We start from the raw sequence: 10,044 nt of genomic DNA, 5'->3' as shown, positions 1-10,044 counted from the left end.
CTGGGTTCAATTTTTTTGAAACCTTCTCATTATATTGGTCTTATAAAATAATTCCATTTCAAGGACACCACAAAAACTTGAAAATTAAAAACATACCTAAGCACATGCTATTCCTCATCTATTTCCTTTCACTAGTGACAGTGAGAGAACCCATTGTAATTGAGCCTAGAAGTTCTGTATGTATCCAGCAAAACTGCTGAATGCAGGAATCACCATTAGCCTATCATCAGTAGATTATGTAGCTGAGCATCCAGTCAAGGGGTCGGCAGCTGTTTTTTTTTTTATTGTTTTTAAACGCATAAAAAATAATATTTTTTATCATGTCAAATTTCAACCGGAATTGTTTACTACCATGTTTTAACTACATTGCAAAATGAAGACATTGCTGCCCTACAGTGCTAGGTTCGTATGTCTGTACACAGACAGGATCCTCAATCGCTGACCTAGTTTAATCCTGCCTTTATTAGGTTCTGAAGCTCTAAATGTAGTTCAGGAATGTTAAAGTGCATACATTTGCAAATTAAATATGTAATAATATGTAAATTGTCCACAATATAAATGTATATGCTGTATGAAGGCTCTTATTACAGATATTCCAGTTTATACTTAGTACATTACTGCATATTAAAGCTAAAGCTTAGAAAACAAACTTCTGTTTGTTTACAACAAATTTCTTTCAACACAGAAAGTGACTTAATCAATTATAATTATGGCACAATAACATGCAACTCATGGTATTACATCTGGCAAATGCTGGGTGCTCACAACTGACCTAATGTAGGTTGTAAACAAATTCTTGGCAACTACTATAGGGGAAACACTAGTGCAATTACGGCAATAAACAAAGAGACTCAATAAGTGCTATAAAGATTAGACTGAATCATTGCTAGTAAATTAGATGAAGCAGATTTATAATGGTGTGAGTGCAGCTAAGTAAAATCTTTGCAAATAAAGCAGTGGGTTTGGGGGTTTAAGAGGGAAAGTTGAACGGTGCAAATACGGTAGTAATAAATAAGAACACAATTTTGCTTACATAAGCTGACATATTGATTGCTCAGGACCAGGGCACTCAAATTTGGATGAATAAATTAGAATTCAACTTGATACTCTTTTTTATCTTTTGACAAAGATTCAATATATGGGTACAATAAACACCATGATCATTTGGGTGTGTATTCTTTGACCACTTTACTGTAGATATGACAAAGGGCTGCATTGCTTATTTACTAAGCAAGTACAATATGAAAAATTTTATTTTTTAATTCATATTGCCATGGTTTTTTCACACACACACACACACACAAAACCAAATATTAAATATATTCAGGGCTCCAGAAGAAAATGTGTATGTTTAATGGTAGCTTCGAAGAAGGCTGTTTGATGTGATAAATCCAGATCTCTGTAATTATACAATTTATTAACAGTGGCACAGTTTTCTCATGTTTATATAGCAATCCATCAGATGTTTAAACTCAGTATTCTTACTGCAGTACAGACTGATCATTTGCTAGAGTTAATGAGAATTAACCCTAGCAAATGAATTAATTAATTTTTCTCTTCTTAATACATTCCTCTGACCTGGAGAAACCTAGAGCAGTAATCGCCAGTCTTTTTCAGTTTAAGACCCCCTTGAAGGTCCAGCTTTCCCGCCATAAGTTCATAACAAGCTTACATTTATAGGAAGACATTGGTAGTTTAAAGGTGGCCATACGCGTAGCAATTTTGATCGTTCCCACCCTCCACTGATGTTCAGGGCTGAATCGTCATATACGGAGGTAGAAACAATAGAAAATCTACCTGCACCTGCTGATTCAGCCCTAAACGTAGATTTTGCTTCGGCGCATCAAAATCTTTTAACTTGGGCAATCGACGAATTGGCCGATATCCACAGCCTTTTGCGATATCGGTCGCCTCTTTGAACAGCCATACACACACCGAATATCTTTCGTACAATATTATCGGTGCGTGTGTGGCCGTTTTAAGTCATTAGCTAGACCTAAAGAATCAAAAACACGTATGTATGTTCTGGTATATTGGGGATTGCAAAAAAAATGTGCAAGCTCTTTAGCTTCAGTTGTTCCACTCACTTAATGTTTCGGAATGTCCAGTAAATAAATGAAAGAGAACACAATTTGGTTCTCATAATTAAGCAACATTCTGTTCTTTTTTTTGTGCCACTTGGAATTTTTATTCATCCTTTGTTCCTCAAAGAAACGGCTAGTTGATGAAGTAGGCATTGTTCAGCCTTGTCCTCAACAGAATATAAATATACTTCTGTGATTCATGTTTCCATTATTTTTGATCTTGTTGCCACAAGCAATAATTACTCTGAGTTACATAACATTATTTAACATAAAAACATTCCAGCATAACCAAATTACGTTGTTTCTGTCTGATGGTATCCCCTGGACTTGCATTTCTCCTTTTGGCTCATAGCACATGTTCCACAAGCAAAATAAAGAAAATGAATGAATTAAATCCAAGCCTGCCTATACATTCATGGCTAAAAAAATAAATCTAAAAATACTCTGATGAAATTTTACTTTAACTTAGATTACAAGGCAGTATGACAGCTTCTACACATATTAATACCTATAACCCTAAAATAGGTGATGAGCTTCTGGAGAAAGTGATATAAGTTGGGGACCCAATGTGTGAGTGACATCACAGCTTGATATCCCAGGAGCCTCAAGTTATCTACACCACAAAGTACTACAGAGGTTCCAGCACTCATGAAGCCCCATGTGCAGCACAAGTCATACTTACCATTGCATTAATCCCCTGAAACCATCATAAACCCATGCCACCAGTGACATGCTCTAATGTGGTAGTAAACAAACTACAGTTAAAGAGGGGCTACTCAGCATCTTTAACCACTGACATGCAGCATTAATGCACAGTGAGAATCACCCTCCCACCCTTGTTTTAATCTACAATGCTCTATTAGCGGCACATATTGGTATACTTTCAGATTCTTCATGTGATATTATCAGGTCTGTGACAAAGATAGTAGCACCGAGCTTCCAATTTCCAACATAGTCACAGCCAGATTCTTTTTTTCTAGAAATAACTTTTAGTTGTTTTTCTCTGAATACTGCATCTGTTTCTAATCATCAGTCTGAATTTTAAAACTTTCTTTTGCGCTTGTCTCATTCCTGTGGTTTTACCATGATAATCTGGGTTGCTGGCAATAGGTATTGCTGCTTCTGGATTCACCAATCGCCTGCATGTCACAGAAACCATCCCAATGTAGCTCAGTTACATTAACCTTTTATATGGCCTTGAATACGTTAGTTTTATAGTGTGTCATCCATTAGAGCTTTGTTCTTGAATGACCATCCCTGGAAGGAATTGGTCATCAACTTATATTTCCAGGGGCAGCATTTAAACATTCTTCCCAGGTGTAGTAATAATTAGATTGTGCAAACATTGATAATTATGTAATAAATAAGTATAATAATAAGTATTTACAATTATGAAATTGTTTCTGTCCAGACAAAGGCAGTTAGGCAACATTCTATAAAAGAGCATGGCAAGCCAAATCAATGTGGCAATGGAACACAGAATAACAGTTACTTTGATTAAAGTATTCTTTGATTGAGTATTCTACAACTTAAATCATGGGGTTTGCTGAAATCACTTTTATTTCAAAATTTCCTTAGATTCTTTCTACTCAGGTTTAGGTTTCATGGACTACCAGCAGGTAAGGAAACAGGGTTTCTTCCCAAGAAATGTGCCTCTGATTTCATTTGCAACACAATACATGTACGACTGGTTTATAAAAGCACATGGGTTACCAAAGCTGTCCCCAATCGTTTTAGCCCTTTATCAACACTGGAGAAGATCATATATTTTCACACGCATATTTTATAATAAATCAGTAGTATATCCCAACCACACTAGCAGCCTTTTAGTCTGCTGCCTCTGTTGTTACACCTCTGTTTCCGGATACCCACAGAACAATTCATATGGGTCAGTAAGTTGGTTGTTAATTGAGACACATCCAGAACTGATAGACAGCAAAACTCTTCCCTATAGGTCCTGTTACAACAATATAAAACAGTCTACACAGAGCTACAACTACTTATATATGTAACTAGATTTGCCATTTTTTCCTTGTAAAATTACAAATTTTTATTTTTATATCCTATGAATAATAAAAAAAATGTCATCAGGCATCATTTTTTCTATAGAGTATATTCTAAGCAAGCAATTCTTATTTTCTTGATTAAATGATTTCATTTTTCTCTGTTATAGTAAAACAATACTATTAGTTTTACTAGTAGTAAATACTAGCTGATTTAGGCTCAGCAAAAAAACAAAATACATTTTGCTGAATTAAGAGTATATTTGCAGAATTGTAAGTTTACTCTATTTTATTAATGCTTTAAATGTCTGAAGGGCTGTGACTTATTTCTAGACCACTAATTAGATACATAGCAAAATTACCTTAGGCACTTGCATCCAGTAAAAGGTAGCAGAGTGCAGATAAATGTCCTAAAAAATGTTACAAGGCCCTGAAAAAACATTTTTTTCTAAAGAGGCACCAGACCAGTATGTGGATGTAAGCACGGCAATCTGTAGATTCTGACAAATGCCAAAGGGTCTGCTGCCATAGACAGTGGCTAGTGAACTGATAGGGGCTGTTTGAGTTTCTGTATACTTCAAATGCCAGTGCCTATTCTAAATCTTAGTCCAGACCCAAATGTAAGCTCTTGCAAAGCTGCATTTTAAGGACATTATGGGGATTTTTGGAAACGTTGCACAGTTCAGCTATAGCATAATAAATATTTTTAATCAGATTGTTTATTTAAATGAATCTAGAGTTTGGAATAATGCTTTCATTGTCAGATATGGTGGCAGACAATACAAAGAATAAGTTAAATGCAGCATGAGAGGGTGGAGCACTGGGTGGAATCTGGATATGAGGAAACACATATTTGAGTGTTTCCCTGTTCTTTTGAGCTGTCTGAATTCTTTTAAAACAAAGTTGAACCTGCTGCACCCAGTTTGAACTGAATCTGATGTCCTCCAAATGCATGCTACTAATATTAGGATACAAAACTAAATTAATATCAGCTTTGTTAGCAATAGAATTATAGTTTTTATAAATACATATGTTCAGGGTCTCAGCTGCACTTTTCTCCATCTTTAAAGGAGCAGTTCAGTGTAAAAATGAAACTGTGTAAAATAGACTGCACAAAATAAAAAGTGTTTTCAATAAAGTTAGACAAGAATGTAATCTATTAGGGCTGGAGCGAGCAGATGTCTAACATAATGGCCAGAACACTACTTCTTCCTTTACAGCTCTCTAAGCTGTTAGCAGTCAGTAGCCAATCAGTGACTTGAGGGGTACATAGCTGTTCAGTTAGTTTGCATTTGAATCTGACCTGCGTGCTCACAAACTAACTGATCAGTTACATCACATGTGGCCCAACCTAAAGTCACTGACTAACTAAGTGGTTACAGAGCTGAACCAGGAAGTCGTGTTTTGGCTATTATGTCAGACATCTGTTTACTCCAGCCTTTATAGATTACATTTTTGCCCAACTAACAATATTGCAAATATTTTGTTCAGTCTATCCATTTTACGCCGTTTAATTTTTACACTGAACTGTTCCTTTAAGTTATCCTTTAGCAAGTTATTAAATTTACTATTCATCTTTATATTTGGTCTTACTTTTTTATAGTTCTTGAATTATTTGCATTCCTATCCTATCCTCTTTCTAAATTTCAAAATATTGCTTTAAGGCTACAATTTTATTGTTATAGTACTTTTAATGACTTAACTTTCTGTTGTTGCTCTCCCCTATTCATCTTCCAGTTTCTCATGTAAACCAGTGCCTGCCCTACGGTTGCCAGGGTAATTTGGAACCTAGCAACCAGACAGCCAATGAAATTCTAAACCGAAGAGCTGCTGAAAAAAAGCTAAATCATTTAGAAAATATATTTTAATATTTTGAAAACTTGGTGCACGTTGCAGACACGCAGTTCATGCAACAAGGCCTTCTTTTTTTTTTTTTTTTCTTAAAGGGCAAGATTAGGTATGGGCAAAGTGGTAAAAATCCCCACAGCACAAAAATACACTAATACAGAACTTTTGTTCCTTATGGATATATTGACACGTTATGTTGTTAAAAGAAATGGTTAACAACTTTTTTTTATTTCTTTCTTTTTCTTTTACTGTATACAAGGATATCTGCCTTTTGGCAAAAAAGAAACATCTTCTCCTGGATTTTCCTTTCACCCTTTCATATATGCTAGCATCAAGCACATGTTTAGAGCTGGTGGTGAACAGTAGGCTTACACAGAGCAAGAGCACATGGGGCATTTCGGCAAAACCAGAAAAAGAAAAAGATGCAAAAAATAACAGGGGGACTCGCTGTGGGGTTTTCTCCATTACTATAGAGTTGCAGCACCTGCAAAGCAGACCCAAATTGTAGCAAAACACAAATTTTAAAACTCTTTAGTTACCTTTAAGGCTTAAGAAATCATTTCCATCTCCTTCCTGTACATGAAAAATACAAAAGAATTTTAATAAGAGAAAATAATTTTATATCACGCCTTAAATTTACCAGCAAGACTGGTATGTCATGAAAGAGCTGCAGTAAAGTAATCTGTATCATTGCATAGGCACAGTATTACTGGTTGCCCAAAGGGCATTTTAGCTACTCCCATTAGTGCTGTTCTGTACACAAACGTATTCTATATTTTATTGCAATTCAGTCACCTTGTTTTCGATTTTTATTGGTTGTTTAAAATTGCTGTCATGCATTGCAGGTGCCATTATACATGTGACACATTGCTTTATGTAAATTAGGATTGTATTTGTTTATTTGTAATAGACCTAAACATACAGATACAAGTGCAAACATAGATACATTAGACATTGTACATTCTGTTCTAGCTAGTTACAACATGCCAAGCAAGCTGTTTCATTTGATGCTGTAAAGACTGTATGACAAAATTCTTAGCCATTTACAGATCATCAGATTCTGGAATTTCAGCATTGAGGATAGGGTCAGAAGAATAAAAGACGGGGATATTTTCAGATGTCCATCCCTGAGCCATTCTGTTAAAAGACCGTCTTAATTTTAGAGGGTTTGGTGACATATCGACAGCAGGATCAATCATTGGCGATAGATCAAACTCAGGGAGCTTGAAAGTGGTTAGCTTTGATGCATTGTCAAATCCCCCAAAAGGAATGGCAGCTCTGAAATTTCGGAAAAATAGAAAAAAGTCAAAAGTGCAAAAATATTTCCCCCTACCTTTCCTCTACTAAGAACTGCCCACTCTCTCTTCAAATCCATATTAAAAATATCTGTAAACCCTAAGCACTATGCACACCAGATGATGGTGGACTTTTCTGGTCCTAGGGAGAACTATGAACAACTCTACCTGTCTGTCAGCACCAGTAACTGCCTATACTGCCTATGACAGGTGCTGGAGGCACCGACCACTTAAGAATAAGACCACCATGACCATAAGATCCCACCAGAAGCCAAAATGCTATTTGTGTCATAGGCCTAAAATTATTGTCACATTTTGTTTGTAACTGTGCCCTACACTGGCTACAACAAATAATAACACTGGCACCGAGCCTAGGGATTCTCTACTATGTACTTTTTTTCCTCTGAAGACACCAGGCCCAATGCCCATAACAGCATTTGTGCACTGACCATGATATTGCAGTGCTGTGATGTGTGTGATCAAAGAAGATGAACTAGACTTGCATCACTCAGAAGGAGAAGGGAAAGGATCTGTACATTTATAGTAATACAGTAACTGAACTGCTGTGGACACTGTGCATGTGGGTACATGGAGCAAACCTGAATCAATCTTACAAAGCCTATATAGAGTATATAAAATGCAGCTGTGCTCTGATATTTGCTGACCTACATAATCCAGTAAGATTGTCGGGCTTTCTGTATGGGGATCATGGTTTAAACCTTGTGAAACCAGACTCATATATTTTCTACAAAAAATAATAAATGATATGATTATATGCTGCTAAAGTTTAACTGTCCCAGTTCATTTGATTCCACTTGGAGACCAAGTGCCAGATTAAAATACTTATGACTTGTTATCCTTTAGGCTGCTTAATCATTGAAATTTTTCAACTGTAAACAACAGACGTTGCAGCAGACAATGTCTTTTCAAGGGCATGATGTATAAATACAGAATGGGAAAAATGATTAATTCTCTAGAAAGCAGACTATAGGTCACTATGGCTTTTATAGTGTGTCTGATAAATTTGCCTCAAATTAAAGAAACAAATATTCATGTTTCAACACAGTGTTTATTGCATACACAAAAATATCAATACATAAATCAGCTAATCAGCTAAAATAATACAAAATGGGCTATAGCAATTTAGTGTAAGAGAGTTAGGTTAGATTGCAAGGGTTTGTATTTATTGCCTTTAATGAAACTTCCGTATGGGATTTTCACTTATACATTTTAATCCTTCCTACTGTTAAGCATTGGAACTCCCAGCACCCTCTCTGCCTGGTATTGTTTCAAAAAGTCAAATGAAAAGTAAAACCACAGGGTAGGTGATTAAATGGCAACATTACATCTCTTAGAGCTTTCATTGCTGTAATTGCCAACCACAAATATAAGCACTGAAAGCCAGGATCAGGTTATCTTTATGTGAAATGCGATAGGATGTAACCATCAAAATATGGCAGTGCCAACACCACCGTACAAATATACATTTCAGGCCCACGTACACAACGACAGGGGCTCTTTTTGGAAATCTAGTGAATCAATTGGGGAAGGCAGCCAGTGTGGGGGACCTTCTGTGTTAAACAGGCTGTAATTCTACTTTAATGTAAAAGAGGTTAAAGGAGCATTCCTGTTCTTTTTATCTACCATTGACCCTGTAGACAGAGTATTCACTTTAAAATTTTACGTGAAAGAATTACACTTGATTTGGGGGGGGGATATCATGTGCATTTGGGGGGGGGGGGGCGGGGAGGGATATCAAGGAGATTTGCTCTGATTTTCTTACTCTGTTTATGTTTAATTAGCCCCATATGTCACTCACAAATCTATTAAAAATTCAGCATTCCTTAAAAAAAGGGATAATAAAACCTGCAAAATAGGGCAGTCTGCATGAGGAGCATGGAATTGTAGCCTGCAGTACCTTAGCACTTACAGGCAATAATCACCTGAGTGAGGCTGAGCGGTAGGCAAACTATATAGTGTCTTTAAAAGTCTTACAAAAAGTAAAATGCTATAGTGACACGGAAGTAGGCCCTCAGAGGAGCTAGCAGTCTGAAAGTAAATACTTTGAATGTGGAACATTTTTCTGGCACATAGCACTTTTTGGCATTTTATGATATTTACCCTCCTTATGCCGTGTAGTAAAAAGTAATGAACTGATAAAATAGTAAAAGGATTTGGATCTTGCTGATATATATATATATATATATATATATATATACAAATTATTGTGTATGCGAAGAACTTTTTTTACACTGACTACAGGGCACAACTGAGATAACAATCAAATAAACCACAACAAATGGCAATTGCTTCCCCTTTTTGTTTTATTCAAAGCATTTGTTCTCTTTGTTTATCAGAAACCTGCGTTAGACCCATGCCCTGAAACCACAGTTGCCCTATCATCATTTCTATAGACGCAGCTTTCTAAATATAGAAGCATGTAATAGGAGCTTTTGTGATATCTATATATTTATCTACATATTTTTAAATCTAAATATATCTATATACATGTGTATAGAATATTTTACTATTCCATTGTTTTGCCACTTTACATAACTGTTGTATACATGCTTAGTATATGTGTAATCATTATAATATTATCATATTATATAATGCAATAATATTATCTTTTCTGTCATAAATAGATAAAGGGCTAGTATCATTACATTAACCTTAATGTAAACCGTGGGCATATTGCCCTACCTATTCAGGTTATTGCAAAACTACAGCTCCAAGGATACAATGTTAGCTTGGCCTGCCAGCCATACAAGAAATTTTGTCAAATTAGTGCCTTTTTTAAATGCTATAAATGAA

At 35.7% G+C, this 10,044-nt stretch overlaps 1 protein-coding gene across 4 annotated transcripts in view; it reads right to left on the bottom strand.

Moving 5' to 3' along the window:
• Positions 1–6,731: 6,731 nt before the first annotated feature.
• Positions 6,732–10,044, bottom strand: part of myoz2 (myozenin 2) — a 31,108-nt gene continuing 27,795 nt past the window's right edge. For 3 of the 4 annotated variants that reach the window (XM_012961309.3, XM_012961302.3, XM_012961316.3), the window contains one exon: positions 6,732–7,213. In XM_012961309.3, the coding sequence (XP_012816763.1) occupies positions 6,979–7,213 (235 nt within the window). In that variant the 3' untranslated portion in view covers positions 6,732–6,978. 4 annotated transcript variants of the gene reach the window in all.

Source organism: Xenopus tropicalis, chromosome 1, assembly GCF_000004195.4.
Source record: "Xenopus tropicalis strain Nigerian chromosome 1, UCB_Xtro_10.0, whole genome shotgun sequence".
In the NCBI taxonomy this organism is placed as follows: Eukaryota; Metazoa; Chordata; class Amphibia; order Anura; family Pipidae; genus Xenopus; species Xenopus tropicalis.
The sequence above is the reverse complement of the archived record's forward strand: the minus strand, read 5'-3'. Positions and strand labels throughout refer to the sequence as shown.